Source organism: Hermetia illucens, chromosome 5 (genome assembly GCF_905115235.1).
Source record: "Hermetia illucens chromosome 5, iHerIll2.2.curated.20191125, whole genome shotgun sequence".
Taxonomy (NCBI): Eukaryota; Metazoa; Arthropoda; class Insecta; order Diptera; family Stratiomyidae; genus Hermetia; species Hermetia illucens.
Window position 1 is genome coordinate 27522387 of NC_051853.1, and position 21624 is coordinate 27544010.

At 40.6% G+C, this 21624-nt stretch overlaps 1 protein-coding gene across 4 annotated transcripts in view; it reads right to left on the reverse strand.

Annotated features, from left to right (window-relative positions):
* LOC119656676 (rho-associated protein kinase 1) overlaps nucleotides 1-21624 on the reverse strand; it is a 49786-nt gene that overhangs the window by 13643 nt on the left and 14519 nt on the right. For 2 of the 4 annotated variants that reach the window (XR_005250069.1, XM_038063161.1), the window contains exons 2-11: nucleotides 19581-19726; nucleotides 19224-19520; nucleotides 16422-18968; nucleotides 16189-16349; nucleotides 11319-11438; nucleotides 11070-11233; nucleotides 10830-11005; nucleotides 10662-10767; nucleotides 10299-10529; nucleotides 2113-2198 (exon numbers count right to left, since the gene is read on the reverse strand). Coding sequence is in view for 2 of the 4 variants with exons in the window: in XM_038063161.1 (XP_037919089.1) it covers nucleotides 2114-2198; nucleotides 10299-10529; nucleotides 10662-10767; nucleotides 10830-11005; nucleotides 11070-11233; nucleotides 11319-11438; nucleotides 16189-16349; nucleotides 16422-18968; nucleotides 19224-19520; nucleotides 19581-19726 (4033 nt within the window). In the remaining 2 variants the exon portion in view is untranslated. The remainder of the gene's footprint in view (nucleotides 1-2112; nucleotides 2199-10298; nucleotides 10530-10661; nucleotides 10768-10829; nucleotides 11006-11069; nucleotides 11234-11318; nucleotides 11439-16188; nucleotides 16350-16421; nucleotides 18969-19223; nucleotides 19521-19580; nucleotides 19727-21624) is intronic. The other 2 variants (XR_005250070.1, XM_038063160.1) reach the window with 1 other exon arrangement.

Here is a 21624-nt window from a genome sequence, read left to right on the forward strand (position 1 = left end):
TGAAATTGCTTCACTGGTGTTCTTTGTAGTCGACCGCAATGCCGTCCATCCTGTCGCTCTCTATGGTCCTGAGTGTTGGCTGACTAGAAGAGACAGTGTACAGCGGCTTGCGGAAATGGAGACGACGATGTTGCGTTGGAGTAGTAGCGTGAAACGTTTTGATCACATCCGAAATGAGGATATCCGCGATCGATATGGGGTTGCACCGATCGTAGGAAAATTGCGAGATAGGCGTCTTCGATGGTATGGTCACATAACGAGAATTCATTCGCCAAGATTGGTCTGAACATCGAAGTCGATGGTAAACGACCAAAAGGCCAGCCGAAACAACGGTGGCTTGATACGCTGGATAGGGATTTAGAGCCAAATGGCGAAATCGATCACGACGGGGAATGATGTAGGGGTTGATATATTCCAATAGTGGCGACCTGTTTGTTGACTAGTTCTAAAGTTATACTCTTTTGTGTGGCATCACTTTCGTTAATGTGTACTAATTCAACATTGGTCTTAATAGGGGAAAGAAATTATTCAAACCAAAAAACGGCTTCCAAAGTGTGCCCCTTGGAAACAAAGATTTGTAAATGGGCAATAACTTTAAACGTTGTAATACAAGCACTGAAGATACTGAAATTACAATCAAATGAGCTTACAACTTCAGAAAACATCGAGACGTTCTAAAGATGTCAACAGAGCGTGTGCGACATTTCGCATTTATAGCATATGAAAAAGCTTTGTGCGCGATGGGTTCCGCACCCTCTCATAACCGATCAAAAACAACGTGTGGATGATTCAAAGCGCTGCTTAGAATGGTTCAGTGTAATCCTGGAGAACCTCTGTGATATCTGATAATGGACGAATACATACCGGAGTCTACTAAACAATCAGCGCAGTGATTAGAACCAGAGGATAGCCGCCCGGAGCGACCAATGCCGCTAAAACAGCCGAAAAAGATCAATACTTTCTGGGATAGACGTGGAATCATGTTAATAGCTTATTCTGAGACAAACAGGGATAATATTGCGTTACCCCATCGGTTTGATTGAATGATAAAATAAAAAATAAAAACGACTAGACAAGAAAAAAAAGTTGTACTCCCACGAAAATGCACCAATTCACAGATCTGAACAAGCAATAGCCAAATTGAGAAACCCGAAATACAAAATTCTTTCCCATCCACCATACTCCCCAGCTTGAAAAGATGACTGCAGGGCGAGTGATTTCACTCGAATGAAGAAATCAAACAGGAAACAGGCTTATTTTAAAGCAATCAAAAGATCTTACTTTACGAAAAGTGTATTGGGGAAATTGGACGTTGACGTTGTGCAATAAACAGACCTTTCACCCTACAAGCTGCAGACACAAATTACTAGCGAATTGCTGGAAACGACAAATTGTGACCAGCACGAGTAGTAAATTCCGAACTTTACATATAACTAAATCTTAAATTTATTTTTTGAGCGACCTTACACGATCAGTTTCACACAAATTTGGCATCAGTCAGAATGACAAAATTATGGCAAACTGATCGTTTGTGATAATGACCAATGGACTGATGAACCTGACCGATGAATATTTAATTTTTTTAAGCTGTCAGTCTAGTTGAGTGTAGTACAATCGTCATTCTGTTGTTAGTCGAAACATAACTTCCCAATGATTTGGAAGTTTAACTGCATAAAATAAAAATTTTTTTTTGTCACCTCATTTTTACTAAGTTTTTTACAGTTTCGCATCAGTCGATTTTTGATGGATTGACTTATGGCAAACTATTGAAGAAAACTAACCGTGTTTGGTAGCTCTATGAAATAGGTCGTCTTCTGTTCCGTAAATTCAAAATATTTGGAAAAATTACGATTAGTTCCTTAATATTCGAAATCAATAGAGGTTTATCAGAGGTCCTGCAATTTAAAAATTGCAATGTCCGGCCTAGGCCTACTTTCGGAAATACGAAAAGCATCTTGAACACAGCTGAATGGCAGCATTTTCCATGCAAACTTTTAACTGTTTTATAAATCACAGAATACTACGTTTACTGAAGATAGATTTACAAAAGGCTGATATCTCCTAACATTTTCATTAAAATCAAATTCGATGACAATTTTGTTATGTAAACACCTTAGACATCCGTGCTCCTTGCATCGCGAATTGCGCTAACGAACACCACCTGGTCGAAATGAAATTTTCTCATGTCGTCAAAGTCTCTGAAAATCGATGTCGAAAAACGAATAAATGAAAAGATAATATGACCATGACTGACAACATTGAAACAATTGTTCCGGAACATCAATTTGCAACAGCACTGAGCGAAATTGTGTGAATTATGAGCAACGACGACAATAGAATGTTTAATATCTGCAACGTAGGACATCAAGCGATCGACACGAAGCAGGAGCAGCGAAATATTTTTGAATGTTAGCATGACTTGAAGAGAACGATAAACAAAAGCTTCAGCTTCTCAATGATTTAATAATAGAACCAAATTATTATTAGGCTTTCAAATTTTTTCGACCTAATATCAAGCTTAACAACGATAAGTAAAAATGATTAAAGATAATCTGAGTTCAAATCAAATTCATAATTATGGTAGTCAATTAAAGGTTCGTCCCTGTCTCCAATGTAATTTGTCGGTATCATCCTAGAAAATATTCGTGCAAATCGGTTGACTACTCATAATCAAGCCAACTAACCCAGATTTCCACATCAACGGAAAACATAATTTAGCCCCCGAATAGAAAACAGAGACTGCAAGGTACATGACCCGGAAGAGGAAGAAAACGTACAAATCAGTCTCCAAATGAATTCCGTTTCGAAGAAATATCATCCGAACAATCCAACTAAATGTCTCTAGGAACATTTAGTCGAATTCGAAATCAACCAAAAAGTTTTCTCACACGAACTTATACAAATTCAACATATTTTCTCAACAACAATAGCTTACAACACCAGAATTACTTTATATTAACAACACATTCCTGGGTCAACAACAAATGACAAACTGACACCACTGAGAAAACGACAATTAACATGTTAAACCAAGCAAATCGACGAAAAATTGGAATCTCACACCTCAACTATCGATTTTTTAAAGCCGTTAGGGTTCCCAGAATCTCGACAGTATGGTGAAAGCGCCCGTTCTGCATACGAAGAGTCATCCAAATTTTTGTTCTTGTACTATCCTAAAAGAACCTGTTTGCTCAGCATTCACTAAAGATTTTCAACTTCGCAATACGAAAATCATAAGATTCCCTAACATTTTTATTGATGATCTCATGCTATAGCAACTATAACTGCGAGTCTATCAATTATAAATGAAAGATTTTCCTAAATAATCCAGAAAAGTGTACCGTACTTAGGAGGATTTGATTTACAATGTCAGGAAGAGAGGTTTCACTTCAACCCACTCAGAGGATTGGAAGATTGGTCCTTCAAGTGAAGTCAGCCCGCATGGAAAGGATTCATCTGCTCCTTGCTGTAAAAATAAGCATGTCGTTGTGCCGCAGAGGCGTGGTTGACAAACAGCGAATATATTCGGTCCGCTAATTTGATTTTTCCTTGACAGATGCGATTCCCGCACCAGCTTCACACGTAGCAAGAAGTCGGACAGCAGAACATCCTTCAAATCACCAACTCGAGCATGGGTTCCTTGCTGAATTCATAAGTATTTGGAGAAGTCTATCTCGGTCATAACTTAGATGTGGAGGTCACCAATATTACTTTGCCGATGGTTTGAATTGACACTTTTCTAAACCAAACTCCATTCGAAAACCACTTCTAAACATTTCTACTATTCGCAATAGAACCAACATACAATTTGATGTCATCTAACTACATTAAGTGTGTCAACTCGCATTTAGTACGTGGGCCACGTAAATATGAATGGGGTTCAATACCATACAAAACCAAAATGAATTTCTTGAAAAATACCCCTCCGTATGTGGATGGGCTCTGAGGCGTTGGTACCCTCAGATTAGCGCAGTGACAAAATGTGATACCACCTTTCAATGACTGTAGCCAAAAAATTTATTAGTCTGGGATCAATGCGATGCAGATGTAGGACATCGATTGGCCAAGTGTCCGGGAAGCTGCCAAAATCCTTGACGTAATCGATATAGCAAGAGATCCCTTTAGCATATAGCTGCCTGTCCTACAACTACCGAGTCGATAATGAGTTGCTCTTGGCAACCCCTTGTTTCAACTCAGGAGCCCTTCTGCTCCTCGGAAAGAATGTTGTTCGTCTGAAGATGCACATTAACCCTTCGACTAATAAGGAAAATTATGAATTGGTAAGCAGATCAGTCTTATGCCTGCAAAGCCCCTGGACCGTCTCGTTTTTAGGGATAAGGTAGGCAATCTCTGCATGAGGAAGGGTGGAAACTCCTCCGGCGGACTAATGACCTGATTTATGCTGCGTGAGAATCAACCGTGTATACTAGTGAACTTTTTGTACTAGAAATTCTGCCCCTGATCTATACGACAGAAAATTTTTGCTTTCGTGTGTCCGAGATTTCAACTACGAGGGATAACATAGTTTCCAGAAACCTATCAACGTGCGAAGTTCCAGACTAATTTTGTATGGTAGATCTTTTCGGTCGATCTTTCGAATGACTGTATTTGCATTAGCGATGTATCAACGCACAATCGCAATCTCAAAGAAACGCTCTTTCGTCACTCCATTTCGTTTTCATCAATTTTCAAGTTTACAATCAATAGAAGTTATAGCCTCTCGATCAAGATAAGCTGCTCCGACCGAACGACAAAAGAGCTCCTGGGAAATCACTGGAATACCCAGCTGATCATGACACTGACTTTGGAATATTACAAACTGTCCACTAGAAGGCTTCACATTTGTTGTCAGGGGCTCAGAAGCGACGACGATTTCACCACAATCAAAGCAAGATTAATGCACAATTTTAGAATCGCCCTCCGCCAACATTTAGAAAACCATTAAATAGTTATTTTGAAGAACAAAGAAAACATAGAAGGAATGCCACTTTTCCGCACCTCAACCACATCCCCAATTTTGCGAGCGAAACGGAGTATAAATATAATAGATAAGAATTAGAAACGCGAAAACGCGGAATCCTGGGGCCGTAACGTTTCACGCAATTCTATGACAGTAACTTCACAGAGAAACGCAAAAATGTTGGAAATGTTTTTAGCTAGACAATTTACTCAGTACGAAGTTAACAAGGAGCCAACTTTTATTTCAAATCAAGGGGTCTTTCAAAGTGGGAAAATTATTTAGTCGCTTTGTCCGCCGGACCTAAAAACGACGACTTCTCGTTGTAGAGTCACCTGGAAAGTGAACAACACCAGGATAATCGATCAAGAACGATTGAAGTACTGAAACAATAGATCCGATCGGAAATAGGTAAAACCTGACACTGACAAAGTTGTGAAATGCTATAAGTTTAAGGACGCGATCTTGTTCCAGTTATTTCTAAAATTCAACTTTGCATTAACTTGAATTTTGACTAAGCAAATGAGGGACTTCGTCTGCATTCAGGTCAGCTGCTCGTGGACGTGTTAATCAGAAAATGGATCTGATAGTGAAGAGGTTCAACATTGAAAAATGTCGTGCAATGTAATGGAACCCGGTAAACTAGGAAACGTGCAAGCTTGTCGAAAAGTCATGCGGGGTCGAAGCATTTTGTCAGGAGCCGACAGCAATGATGCGTAGGTGTCGATTATGCGTTATGCCTCACGTTGAAATTTATGACAACCATTTTATTTATTTTCTTGTCTATTTTCTAGATAAGAGCCACCTCCGTAAAGTTGGAAATCAATTCCGTGACATTTCGGGACATATTTGCTAATCTTATAAGGACTTGTAGCATTTCCATTTCTCTCATTAAGATCAAGCACAGAAAGATTAGCAATGCCTTTCAGAGAAAGAATAGTAGATTAAGAGGAAAGCCACAATTGCAACCAATCCCAGAAAGAGACCAAGAAACGGCTGCGAACAGGAACGCTTTAGAAGGAGAACTATAAAGTATATGTCATAATCTCGGCGAAGTATTGAGATCGTCAGTCAACTCTTTTGTTAAATGATTTTTAAACGACGTCAAATATTTCAAAAATATGAAACTATATTGGATTTCCAACAGACTAATCTACCCTAAACACTAGAAACTAGAAAATTAATAAATTTCTACAGCAAATGATCGGTCGTACACTACCGTAAGCAATTGAAAGCTTATCATGCATGCAATAATTTAATCAACAACTGTAAAAACGTTTGAAATTCAACGGCGATTTGAAAGGTTCGAAATGGTGAATTCTATCTCAAAGATAGAACCAGAAGTCTCAAGGTTTGTAGTGTGCCTTTGTATCAATGATCAAATGATTTCTGAATTTTTTGCCATTTACTACCACCCTCAGCCCATTAATCAACCTCGTATAAAAAAATAATTGTTTATATTACATATTCGTCGGCAATGTTATTGCTAGCTTTGTGGGCAACTGAAAGTGCGCCTCCTCATTTGAAAAATTGTTCACAACAGTGCTCGGCAACAAGAACGAGACCGAAAAATTGCTAGGCAAATTTGGAAATATAGAAACATCAAACTTTTCATAATGCTAGTAAGTGTTAGAAGTCGATTTCGATTAAGCCTAAACTCGAGAAGTGTGTGTTATCGCTGTACTATGCATGAATACTGGTCGCACTAAGTGGTAAAAGTCAGCTACATCAGAGCAGGATGTAATTTGTAGTGGTTTTTTCCTCTTTCGACTGCGACATTCGGGTTAACGATTGTTGGTTCGTGTCAACACATGGAGGGAACCGCTTATTCTTTTCTCTTCTTTGATTTTGTATCTGAACCGTCTAAATCATTTGTAGGATTTTAAAATGAGTAGGCGGATCAGAGGATCAACCCAAGTGGCCGACAACGACCTAGAGGGCAGAGCTATCCCACAAACCTAAAAAAATGACTGACGGTTTCGTCCATTTTTTGATTTTTTGATTTTTAATGCTTGGGGTGCTATGCTCCAAACTAAGGATCCATGGACTAGAAAACGTGGGAGTAAGTTGCTCCTCATTTAGTCCGGTCCACCATCAAGTGGATGTGGACTTAGGATCCCGCATATCCTAAACAACTACCTAGCTTGTTTTTTTTATTTAATACTCTGCGACGGGGAGCAACTCGATTGTTGCTTCGTCATGAAGTTTTCTGCACACAGATGAAACAAATTATGAGGTTGGAATGGCATTTTGGTCATCCGAGAGTTTTGCGGGAATTGATTAAAGGAGTTGAACATTTTGAGAGAAAGGAGTCCTTGTAATTTCCATTATCTTTTCTCGAATATTTTATTAGTGTCTTTGCTTTTGATTATTACCTTATTTGATTTTTTTTATTAGTTATTATTTCCTTTCCTTTGCTTTGTTTTCTTTCTTTTTCTTTTCGCTTGATTCAACATTTGACCATTTCTTTTATATACTTTACTTCTTTTTGCTGTAAGCATTACCTTGGGTTTTGTATTTTAGAATTTCGTCTCATTTTTTTTATTGGACTTACTTTTAGTCGTTTCTAATTTTATTTTATTTTTTTATTAACGACATGTCACATCGACGAGTTCACGGGTCTCGTGACCTTTATCACCTCCCTTCCACGCTACCTCCAGATCAATGGAGCTCTGCTGACCTTGACCTGCCAGCACGCCGTGACGACTGACGGTGGCATGAGGCGGCGAAGAGAGATCCTGTGGGTTGGGTTGATCCTTCCGCGCGGAATGCTACGGCGACGGACGCTCCACTTGTTGAAGAATTGGTTCAAGAGCAATTTGTTGTGCTTCGAGACTCGAACCCGAACGCGCACTCATTGCATCATGCAGCTCAACATCAGCCTGCTTCCACTCGTGCAGTACATTTTGAAGACAGACGTGACTGTGGACAGGATAAAGACAATTTTTACAGATGTGACCATGTGACATTGATTTTTATGGACTTGACGATAGGTCCGAATCCGAGAACTTTTACCGGCATGACGACAGATCCGGACTTGACTACATGTTCAATTTTACCGACTCGGACGATGATGATTCCCCGTATGGATGCCACGCACGACCGCTTAATGCCATGTCAGCGGATCGTGTTTAAACACTTTTGGCATCCTGGGACTTGATTTTTGATGACACACCAAAAACTTTGCCCATCAACCAATTCCTGTTTCGCGTAGAGACTTTGACCAACACAACCTTACAGGGGGCCTGTTGTGTACTTATGTACACATCCTTTTCAGAGACAGAGCAGCAGATTGGTACTGGGACTACCACCAGTCTGTTGGACGAATCGAGTGGAGCTCTTTTCGCGAGGCTCTTCGCCAGCAGTTTAAGGATTCTTTAGATGATTGGGATATCTTTGAACTGATGCGAGACCGCATGCAAGGTCCATCCGAAGATTTGGACAGTTACTATAAAGCTGTGCGTTCGTTAGCCAGTAGACTAGAAAATTCCTTAACGGAAGACAAGTTGGTAGAGTTGCTACGTCGTGGGCTGAGACCCGACGTTCAGAGGTAACTTCTCTCAACTGCAACAGAACGAAATTTTAGAGGAGCGTCTCTCAAATCGGCAAGTCCGCGTCCTGTTCTATTTCCGTAAAAAAGCAGAATAATGTAAGAAAGACGTCTAATTGACACTAACTTTTACAATGAACCAATCAAATTCTGTTCCCAGCAATTAATTTTTACACCTCAGATTCCAAAGCAAAAGATACTATACATTTCCTATCTCCCAAGTCCCCAGTCATCAGGGGGTTTCTGCATTGGACGCACGTGAATGCGCAGGCGTTGCGACAACGTCTTCCACAGTAACTCCGAAAGTTACCGTGTCGAAACGGCCCGATAACTTAGATATGACCTACCCGAATTTGACCCCACCACCAATTATTTTGAGAAAACCGATGCTTTCGGTTCTGAGGCCGTTGCACGTGACACTGCAACAATATCAAGCGGCCAGGGAACGGATCTTCGGAGTGTCAAAGATGGCAACGAAAAAGCCTAAGCGCTCAACTCTTCGCTTACGCCAATATTGGCGGCGAATAATGCGCAACCGTCGTCTCTACTACTCCGCCATTCTCACAAGTCGGCCACTTAGATTGATCGTCTGATCCTCCAACCCATTTATCTTAATGCTAACTTAATAACGCCGTGTAGGGAAACGAAGATACCAAATTAAATAGCATATTGGAGATGCACTTAGATGCTAAGAGACCCGAACGATCGGTTTTTTGTTAGTCTTCCAGTATTCTGTATAAACTCTGTCCAAATGATTGCTCATTAATTTCAACCGTCAGTCCAATAACATATAATGCAGGACAATAATGCAGCGCGACTTACAAGTCAAAATTCATGCAAAAAACTACATAAAGGTGCTGGCGATTTAACATGAGCACCTGCCATGTAGGCATAATCTTCAAACACGGATTGATTTGGAGACCACAATCAAAGCCCCGCTATGATTGGCACTGCGGTACTGGTTTATACTGAATAAGAGGCTCAGCATTCATACCAGTGGACGTTAAGCCTATCTAATGTGCAAAACTACAGTTGGATAGTATTAAACTGTTCCAAGATATGGCGAAATAAAAAAGTAAAAAAAATAAATAGGAATGGTTGCATTCATGCCATTCATCTCTATGCCAAGCTGTACAATTAGCAACCATAACCAAGCGGGATTCGAACCCTCGTGGCAAGAAAATAAAAACTGTATATTCATTTGTAACGACACTAAATAGAGACGTAACTCAAAGGAGCCACAAAATAAAGTAACCAAAACGCACGGAAGAAACCGAGTGGGATGTTGCATTGTTAATCTTTTTGTTGTTCTCTCCCGAGTTTCCCAACTAATTCGACAATCTGCAAACAATCGATTACGGTGGAGCCATATATTTCTCAGTTTTACTATAAATTCTCTGACAAATTCTAAACATAACGAGACTGGAATAAAAGGTACACTACAAAACTAAACAAACTTTAACTAAAAATCGACCAGTCTACGTCCTGTTCTATTTCCGTAAAAAAAGCAGAATAATGTAAGAACGACGGCACTAAATTTTACAATGAACCAATCAAATCCTGCTCCTAGCGAATAATTTTTACACTTCAGTTTCCAAAGCAAAAGATACTATACACTTCCTATCTCCCAAAAGTTCTAATTTTGTATTAGTTCTGCGTTGCCCCACGTAAGCACAAATCAACTCATGCAACACATAGATAAATGTTAACAAGTGATAAAACCACATCCAAATAATTTATTCTGTACAATAATCAATTGTAAACAATTTTAAAGAATGTCGAAGTACATACCTTGGTGAAATTTTACTACCGTCTCCACTACTATTATTATTTGACGATGAATTCGCTTTATATCCACTTTTTTGGATACGCTTCGATAAACGGTTTACCCATAAGTTTTGATCATCTTTTGTAGCCGCTAGTAATAACATTTCCCTAGCGCTATGAGGATCATGATGTAATTTACATGGAGCCAATGGATCGTTATTGTCCACATGTTCTTTGTGAATTTTATTGCGACATCTGAAATTGGAATGGAGAAGGCAGAACGATAAAAAAAATGTAAGTAAATATTGATTCTATTTCTAGAAAAGGAAACAATTCAAATAAGAAAAAATTGGCTGAAAGATAAATGTGAAAATGTAAGCTACTCACTTTTTACATTCATAGGCCGCCGGCGGCTTAAACATATGCCACAATGGTTTCGTACAAACTTCACAAGCTGTTGGCATATGATAACTAATTTGGGTAAATTCGTGTCCTGCGAAAAAGATGAGAAAATAGATAATATTGTAACTATAATTCAGACCAAATAGCCCTTACCTTTATGGATAATACCGGTACCGCGTAACGAACTCATATCCACTTGATTTTGCTGATCATCAGGTCGTCTAGCCTCACCTTCACCAGCATACAATAGCTGGAATATTCTTGGGATTTCTTTGGCATCAGCACGTATAACATCACCTTGTGTAACGGATCGAACATGAAATACTTTGCTGTAATTTACAAAATGAATTGTTATCAACCCTGTAATTGAAAATATCCAGAAGAAAGGATTACCTTAAATCTAAAATAAGCACAGGGTCGATTGTATTCTGCTTGTCTATCTCGGAATTATAAAATATAATTTTTCTCGATGAGACGACTACGAATTGCCGTTTCCAACCATGACGACGTATATTTTGTTTATTTGGCACACTTAACCAACCCTCGAAGACGGTATCCTGGAGTTTTAGAACAAAATTCATTTAGATAAATACATAAAAACATGATGAGGAGTTAGAAAAGGAATTTATAAACAAAATTTACCTGATTATCCTCGGTATCATTATCAGCCGAAGAAAGCGACGCAGTTTCATTCAATTTTGATTGCAATTGTTCGATTTGCGTATCTTTGCAATCTACTTCCATTTGTAATTTTGTCTTTGCCTGAAATTAATTAACAAATTAAGTCCAACATGCCTAGATTATTTAGAAATAAAAGATTTAAAGTAATGAAGTGCCGGAAAAATCCCTAAACAACGTCAATTCATAATCAAGTTACTGGTTCCATTTGCATTGTAATATCTTCTACTTTATACTCCTATCAAGTTATACGATCTAATGCCCGTTTTGAACTGTAAAACCAGGTGACAGAAGTAGCAATTTGTCATTGAAATTCGACATAAGGCGTTATTAAGCAGCGACTTCAGGGTCGCTCGTCACCTACCTATTCCTGTCAGCATATGTAACAAGTGTTATAGATAGCAAAAAAAATCCGTGCGAACTGATTACCGCCAACAGTACTCCTTCCGTTGCGTACCAACCATACAAAAAGAAGCAGAATCATTTGAAGAAAACCGTGAAATTAAAAAAAAACTCTTCGAAGTTCTTCGAGGGTGTTTGCGCCCAGAATTGATAAAGCCCTTGGTTTTTTTAGCAATACCTACCTTTAGTAAACTACACCGTTGCATATACAGATACGAGAGCCAGCAGGGACTGACGACTTTCTGAACAGTATGAATTTCGAGCAAGGGAAACGTTGAAAGTCTTCTATAAAATGTTCTGAATGACGCCTAACGTTAGGTCCTAGATTCAGTCTATGCAAACCTCGGGGCGATTCATTAACCGAGATATTTGGTTTGAGAATGATGATATCCAAATGAAAGTCAGTGAAAGGAAACAACTCCACCATAAGTTTCTTTTCGATAAAACACTGGCCAATTGACAAATTTACAAGAATGCACACCGGGAAACAAAGAAAGCGATCGATAATACCCGAGCTGCCCATTCATCATCATCAACGGTGCAAAAATAGGTATCCAGTCTAGACCTGCCTTAGTACGCAACTCCAGACCCTCCGGTTTTGCGCTGTCTGGCGTCCTGACCTAACCTGACCGAGCTGCCCGTTACAAAGATCTTTACAACTAACTGTACCCTCAGGATGACAACTGAAATTGTTATCGACTTGTCAAAAGTCAATACCAACACGAACGGTGTTTTGATTAGCGACCCACGAGCCGAAACGGACAGACGTCAGAAATATTTGGAGCAGACTTCAAAGGAAGAATTTGTTTATTCTCCGTTTCCACAAGCACCACCGACATATAGATCGATTCCACTTGTCAGCGCCACTAAAGTCAAGAAAGCAATCAAATGAATGAATTCGGGGAAAACAGCAGATGCTGACGACATCGCAGCAAAGCTCTGGAAAGCGAAATGCCGGGACCCTACACTGTGACTCAGTGAGTTCTTAAATCCGGTTATTGAGGATGGTAGAATACCATCTAAAGGACGAGAAAACGCGATCAAACCAATATGGAAAAGTAAAGTTGGGTTAAGTTCCTTTACCACAATTCAAAGAATAAAGTTCGAAGTATGGAAGGTTCGTATCTCTGGTGGTGTTCTTCAAAAAGGCGCCCTCTCGCCTCTCCTCTCTATTTTTGTTAAGGACACTATCATACGGGACTTCTCATAAAAGCTAATCTCAAGTAACTTGTCCAAAAGCGCCTCATGCAAAACGGTTTTTTAGATTGAATCTGAATAAAACAGAATTTTTTACGACCGACCTCAATAGATAGGCACTATCACTGTCAGTGGCGGCGAACTGCCTAGAACTAGGCGATTTAAATATCTCGGGTCAATGCTATCAGCCAATGGTGAATTGTGTTATGAAATTGATTCAAACATCAGCGCAACTTGAATAAAGTGACATTGTTTATGACCGACACACCAACAAATGTCCCAAATCCAAAATTTAACGCAATGTCGTTTGCCTTGTCGCCCTCTATGGTTCTGAATGCTGACCGACTAGAAAAGGTAATGAATGGCGCCACGAGGAAATGGAGACGAAAACTTTGGGTTGAACATGTGCTATAACACGACCTGATCACATCCAGACATCCGCGATCAATATGAATTTACACCGATCATGGAGAAATGGCGAGACCTCTCTCTCGCGCTCTCTCCGGTGATATGGACCTACAATTTACGCTGACAAAAACTCACTTGTCAAGATTGGTCTGAACATCTAACAAAAGCCGACCAAAACAACGTTGGCGCTACATGGTGATCTGAGAACCTCTCGACTCCATCCAACAATGGCTGAAGAAAGAGAAGGTTAAAATGCCACGAATTAGCAAAAAACCCTGTAATGTTCAGTCGAAGAAAACTGGTGCTTAAGGCTCTTATGTATAACATGTATATGATGAGTTTTTTTGACATCATTTTTCAAGAATGTTTGACTCGAATGAATGAATTCACCTGATTTAGCTTCCTGCGATTTTATTTTGTTCAAACGAGCCAACAAACCAACACAGGGAAGGCGTTTAAGCAGCCGAGAACTCTCATGGTAGATACTAAATAGAAGAGAAAGAGAAAAAATTGCAAACGATGGTGAAGGTCTCAAGCTGATAATCCATCAAACAGAATAATATCATCATTGGAAATGCAGACTACAACCAACCGGGAATAGACAAACTTCAATTTTCAATCTATGGACACCATCAACATCTGGCTACTCAGCCGAATACAATGACGATGCCAGAGAAACCTTTGTCGCTAAACAATTGGATAGATCATCATCGTCGTACCCATTGAACAACGACCTTCCCATTGTACAGGATGCGGTACGGAAACTTCCTTATTTGAAAAGATCATAAAACAATAATTATTGCAAATGCCATTTTAATCTTTAATCTCATAGAGGTACATTTAATTCTTTTTTTTAAAACTCCTTTTTGATCTTGAAGGTAACCTCCGTTCTGGTCAATACATTGAGAGAGTCGAAATCGAATGTTTTGTTCCACTTTGTTCTGTGCGCCCGTGTCGATGTTGGCAATAGCAACACGAATATTGGTCTTAAGCATTGCCAAGGTCATTGGACGATTAATATGCACCAAGGATTTGAGCCTGCACTCTATATGGACCAATATCGCTGTACAAACCACGCCAGGGCTCTGATTATGGCCACCAAATCATTCCGTTCGAAGAGGACATTGGGATTATGCCTAGACGGCAGGTAGGTATATTAAACCCTAAGACCTTCAAAGCCGGGGCCATTTGGCCAAGAGCCATGATGCGCTTTTAACGAACAAGTAGATGCCAATAGAACGAATAGTCACCCCAAAATAATGCGTTTGTTACCTTAACAGGCTTTATCGAACATCCACCACCTGACAAACAGAAGTGCAAAATATTCGGGAAAATTCGCAACTCATCAGCTGACCCTTTAATTACCCTTGTTGAAGTTGGCTGAGACATCGAAAAAACTTAAAACTAACAAACCTTACGACCTTATGGAATTTCCACGGCAATTATCAAAACAGTCGAAACGTCAGCCATTTAAGACCTCACGGCCGAAGCCTCCCAATAATGACTGTGATTATTCCCAAAATCTGGAAGAAACGAAAGGTAAATTCAATCCTGAAAACAACGTGTCTATCATCAACTATATTGATGACTGCTCAATATTGCACACAGAGCGGAAGTTAACACGATGAAAAGTAGGAAAACACTTCTCAAGGTCTTATAATCCCCTCTGACTACCTAATTTGAGTGACACCCAATAGGAATTTAAAACTTTCAGAAAAAACACCACCTCCCCGAAACACTCTGCACATGCGTACCGTCGGCCTGTGCACATTACAATCACTTTTGTGATGAAACCAGAAATTTCAAGTACCCACAGATGAGCATGACCCACTCATTCATTTGGATTTAGATTATCATCCCAACGCCTCATCAATCTCCTTAACATTTATAACCACAAGTAAGAATCGAATAACGATAATAACTCGACGAACATCTGTTTAGGCAAATGAACGATTTTGCAGATGCAGGGATCTATCATCCCGCATAAAGCTGCTTCTGCAGAATCAACAATAAAAATATCACGTTTATTAAACGATATTCGTCCTATTTCAATGTTACGGACTGCATAATTCTCTTATCCCTAATTGCAATAAAAAATACCTGTGCCTGCGCTATCGCACTTTACTTACTTCTGAAACCTAAGAGGTTTATTACATTGCGAATCTTCTTCTTTTTCTTTAGCCTTTGTTCCGTTCACAAGCGGAGTCGGCTCGTCGTAATTGGTCACGTCAGTTTATTTTATCAAGGGTCTGATCTGGATGTAGTCAACAGGCCTTCAAATCATCATCCAACATATCAAGCCGCCGTGGTTTTGGCCGGCCCCTTGGTCGCTTACCATCGTCTTCGATGTTCAGACCAACCTTGGCGAGTGAATTCTCGTCAGTGCGAATTATATGACCATCGAAGATGCTCCTTTCGATCGCGGATATCCTCATTTTGAATGTAATCAAAATCTAGATACCCGGCCCCCTGTAGAGCATCGGCAACTTTTCATATATACCCCAACGATATTGTTATAAACAGCTCAAGTATAATAACTTCTCCTTAAGCCGGGTCCACACCGGACGCGCTGCTCTGCGCAACTCTTTGATGTACCGACATCGACTGGATCATGTTCGTTAGTGCACGCGATTGCACAATGTTACGCGAATTGTCGTCTTAACTAACTGCAAAACGCGTCCATTTCCTGGTCGGCGCAGCGCGTCCGGTCTGGACCCAGCTTTAGAGGAAAAATATATCACCTTCACACTAGAACTTCTCCGCTAATTCAATATCATAAACACTGTCAAGTTTAAAGTTCCGATCTTCAAAATACATATAAACTCACATTACATTCCTCAGCGAATTGACTTTGCATATCTTGGAATTTCAGCAAAAGTTGTGTATATTTCTCCCTTTCCTGTGTCAGTTCTTGTTGTAACCTCCTGGTTTCCTTCTCCTTCTTCTTTAGATCAGCCGCAGAGTTAGTCTTAGCCTTATTTTGTTTGCCTGCAATAAAGAGAACCAGAATAACATGATTAAAGACTCCATCTTTACGAAAAAAATAACACCCTCTCTCACCTTGGATATTGGCATCCTTACGATTCATTATTTCCGTTAGTTTATTGACTGCTACTTGTTTCAACAAATTCTCAGTCTTAACTTTTTCCTGTAATTTAATAATTTCATTCTTATCGACTTTGTTCTGTGCCAATTCTTCCTGCAAATTCTTATTCTGTTGAACAAGCTCATCATATTCTGCTATCTTTTGATTTAATTTTTTAATCACTTCAGCCTCAGCCTCGTTGACGGCAGCCAATGCAGATTCTTTAGCGGCAATTTCATTGCGATGTTTGGTCATGAAATCTTTCAATTCCAACTCCTTTATTGTCTTTTCCTTCTCAAGATCGGCAACGGTTTCTTCGGCTATTGTTCGTGCCAAAGCTTCAGCATCAGCACGAGCCACTGCTACTTGCACTTGATGTTTCAATGACGAGCATTCTTCCTCAAGCTCTTGAATGACTCTGATTTTTTCGGTGTTTTCTTCACGCAACTCACTACTTTGGGTCTTATACAGTCTTGAGAAATACTGCTCGGCCTCAAGTTGGTCCTGAAGCTCGCGCATTTGGAGAATATCAGCATTATGAGCATTTTTGATTTTCACAATATCTTCTTCGAGACGACGTTTGGTCTCGCGCAGCTGGTTGACTTCCTTTAGTAGTTGACTTTCGCGGGCTTTTAGATGAGCTACTTCAGAGCTTTGTAAACTGAGTTCAGACAATAGAGAGTTTCTTTTGCTGGTCTCCTGATCGATTTGACTCTGAAGGGCCATCACTTTTTCCACCTCCTGTCGGCATTCACCTTCTAGCTTCTGCAGTTTTTGACGGATTTGCCGGTAGTCGACCGACAACATTGATATTTGACGTTCCTTCTCTTGTGAGTTTTGATCCGCTTTAGTCCGTGCTGCCTTCTCTTCATTCAGTTTGGTTTGGAGAGCCTTTACTTCCTGCATGTTAGCCTCTTCACGACTTAGAAGCCTCGACTTTTGGGTCTCTTGATGCGCTTTTACTTCCTGTTGATATCGGTTCTTTTCAGATTTAAGCTCCAAATCTAGTCCGGCATTAACTTTCTCTAGTTCAGAGATTCGTTCCCCCAGTAAACGATTATCGTCCATTGCTTGTTGCTCCCTGTTTAAAACGCGTTCTAAATCCATATTCACCGTTTGCAATTTGTTCTCCAACTCTTTGTTGAGCTCTTTAAGCTGAGCGCGACCATTCTTCTCTTGGACTAGGCGGCTCTGCAATTCAGCAACCTCTTGTTGCAGGGCGTCTCGTTGCGCTTGAAGACCTGCAAGGACACCTTGAAGCTGTGCTGCTTTTTGTTCAACTTCAGTTCTCGATAGCCGCAACTCAACAATCTGCTTCTTTAACTTTTGACCATTCTCTGTCTCACTTTTGAGTTTCTCTTGCATATCAGCAAGTTGTTTCTCAAGCATATTTATTCTGTCGTTATGCTGTTGGTTATTATTCATCTCTCGAGTCCGCCTACTCTGCTCCTCATCCAGATTCCGCTTGGTTTCAGCTAAAAGATTTTCTGTCTTTCGCCTCATCTCCGCTTCATGGTCCGCTTTCCGTTGCGCTTCCTTGTAGTTATGTTTCAGCATAGCTAAGTCTTTTTCATATTTGTTGGCTAGCAATTGAACTTCATTCTCTCGCTGTGTCAGGGTTTCGATCTGCAATTTCAATGTTCGCTCTTGCTTTTCCAAATTTTCTACGTTCGCTTTTTCACGTTCATATAAGGCTTCTAAGCGTTTCAATTCTGCCGTGTTCGACGGTCTATGTCCGTGATTGTGCGTACGATTCGTATCTACAGCATCGTTTGAAAAGAGCTGGTAGTCTCCATTGTATGTGAATCCAATGAATGGCAGATGATTACCGGCAAATGTTTTTGGCACAGGAAAAACTTCCTCTGGACTTTCATCTCTTTCGATATCATCGAAATTCCGCGTATCATCATCACTACTCAACTCAGGTACGACGGGTGGCACAGACTCTCTTAAATTATCAAATGTCCAGGTGTCATTATGGAAGAACGGGTGGCACTTAATTTCCTCAATTCCATTACGTCCCAACCTATGTATTCGATCCGTCAGAAATCCACGTATCAAAGACTTGGCATTTTCACTAATTTCTATTTCTGTTGGAAAATTTAAAGAATTTTTATGGTCCATAATTTTTCCGTAAGTGCCAACTAAACTATCCGCATAAAACGGAGTATCACCGATAAGCATTTCATAGAGGAATATTCCAACGGACCACCAATCACACTCACGACCGTATTCATTTTCACCGCCCTGCGATTGCAGCACTTCCGGGCTAATATAGTCCGGTGTGCCGACGGCATTACTACTTTTAACTAATCCATCTGGTCCCATTCGCATACACGTTCCAAAATCAGCTAATTTCAAATGTCCGTACTTATCCAGGAGCATGTTATCAGGCTTCACGTCACGATGTACGAAGCCCATATTATGAATAGTGTCTAAGGCTAGGACGACTTCCATCGTATAAAATATTGCCCATTTCTCTGGTATTTCGTACATTGACATAAGACTAACGATATCGCCACCTGTTGATTGGAATTGTTATTTAAAATTAGAAAGGAATTCACTAAAGCTCGTCAACATGAAGCAATCAATATTAAAAAGATCCCACTATTGTTTCGATCTGACACTCTACGAATAGTTCTGTTTCTGGACGATTTCAATTACAATTCGAAAGCAATAAAATCCTCTCCACATCTTTACATTTCATGACACAAAATAATGGATGGAAATTAACGATAAATTCTATGCAATTCCCACACAATCCTTAGATAACTTACCTGGCATATAATCCATCACCATATATAAATACTTATTGTCCTGAAATGCATGATGCAACTGAACTATCCATTCAGAATTTGCGTGTGCCATTATGTGCCGTTCTTCCCAGAAAAATGCCGAATCAGGTCGTTTGATCATTTCAAATTTGGATAATCGTTTCATTGCGTAAACTTGCTTAGTGGATTTATGACGAACTAATTGAACTTCACCGAATGCTCCACGACCGATTACTTTAATTAAATTGAAGTCATCGGGTTTCATGCGTAAGTCAACGATCTTTTTTGCAAAGCCCTCATCTGGAAGAAGAATGATAGAGATTAGCATCTACCTAATGTCTCTACACATGCAATACTTACATCTATTTACATATGCCTCTATGTTTTTAAGCTTTTTAACAGGCTCATGATCGCAATCAGCTGCCAAAGCGGTGACCGTGTCCAGCAAACAGTCAATATTCATTATGCTGGACGGATCCCGCACAAGATCTTCGAGCCTTTGAACCCTGAAAACAAAAAATAGCTTGTAAATGTCACCATACTAACACTTTTTGTCTATTAAAAAACCAAATTTCCAGAAGAAAATAACAAAAATCGGTATTCGATATTAAAATCATAAACAAAATGTTTCGATTTACTTAGTTTCCGTCGATATTTAAATGAGTAAGGCGTTCATTCTTAGACATATTGAGACATATAAGATTTGCTTCAGTTCCATTGTCATCACCATTAGTGCTTCGCAAATGATAAGCTTGCAACTTTGGTACACGCACGAAGACGAATAAGGGCATCTACGGTGGCCCAGAATTCGAACCCAGAGCAACGAGATCAAGAAGCTGACGCTGATCGAACATCATTCGTCATAGGATCCAATACTTCAATCCCTCATTCCACTTTCAGTTTGGTCGTGGTGAACCATTATTATTATTATGATTGTCAGATACGGACTCAGCATAAACCCAACCAAAAGGCAACTGATGCTACTCACCACCAAGCCAAGGATACCTGAATTCCATCTACCACGGCTGAATGAACAAAGATTGGTTCTTTCCTCTAATGTAAAGTATCTGGGTGTAATCCTGGTCCAAAGCTAAATTGGAGATTGAACACAGAACTGAGGGTTAAGAAGGCCTGTATAACCTTCTATGCCTGCAAGAGAACCTTTGCAAAGAAATGGGGTCTCCGGCCGAGGATGGTTCTTTGGATGCTCTAGTGCGTCCGATCCTAACGTACAACTCTATTGTATGGTTGCAAGCTTTAAACAAAAAATACAATAGGATGAAGCTTAATAGGATTCAAAGAACCGCTACCGGGGCTCTGCAGTCCTACCCGGTAGATGCTCTCAATGTACTCCTGCATTTCCCCGCCCTAGACCTCCACATTAAATACGTTGCAGTGTGCAGTGCCGTCAGACTATATGAGTCCCGATGCTGGGCAGCGAAGTTCTACGGCCACAGCAACATCCTAGACGAAGTACCTCGGGAAAACTGGGCATTCCCCGCGGACCATGCCACATGCAAGCTGAACTTCACGAGAAACTTTGGTGTGGACTTTCCAACCAGGGCAAAGTGAAAGACCGGCGGCATGTTGCAAAGTTATAGCTCATTATTCTTTACCGACGAATCAAAGGTGGCTGGCCTGTGGAGTCGGCGCGGGGGTTTTCTCGAATACACAGTGTATCCAAGTCGTATGGTCTCCCAGGTTTCGCCAGGGTATTCCAGACGGAAGTACTGGCGATCTGGGTTCCCGGGCATAGGAACATAGAGGGGAATGAGCGGGCTGACGGATTGGCCAGGCGAGACTCTGCTCTTGGCAGTCCTGCGATGAATACAGTCGGTGTTCCGCTGTCGGGGGCCGAATCTACTCGCACTACCTAGCAGCCACGCGCCTAAGATGGCGAAGGCTTACGAGCAATGGAGAATTTGGCCCGCTTATAACATGGTCTGATCACAAGAGCTCCTGTGCCAGACGCGTGCAAATGCATTCAAGATTACGGTGGTCTGCATGGGGCGCTGGCCCATAGGGGACCATGCCGCTAGGCTCGGCATACCCTACAATTCGCATTGCCAAAGCAGCGGAGAAGGAAGAGAAACCCTCATGCACTTTTTCTGCGATTCCCCAGCTCTTGCTTTAATCAGACTACTGACACTGGGTAAACCATTCTTTGGGGACCTCAAAGAGGTTTCTAGCTGCAGGGTGGGAGAGCTGCTTTCTGTCGTGAATGCTACGGGCTCTGAAGATCCGAGCCGGCTAGACTCTGCCTCCCTGCTCCCATAACAGCAGTCACGGTCTAAGGAACTTGTGGCATCAAAACGGCGCACCAAAGCGCTAATTGGGCTCCTCGGAGCGGCCGCTGATACCTACCTACCATGATTGTCAAATTGCCATAGGCATATCAGTTACT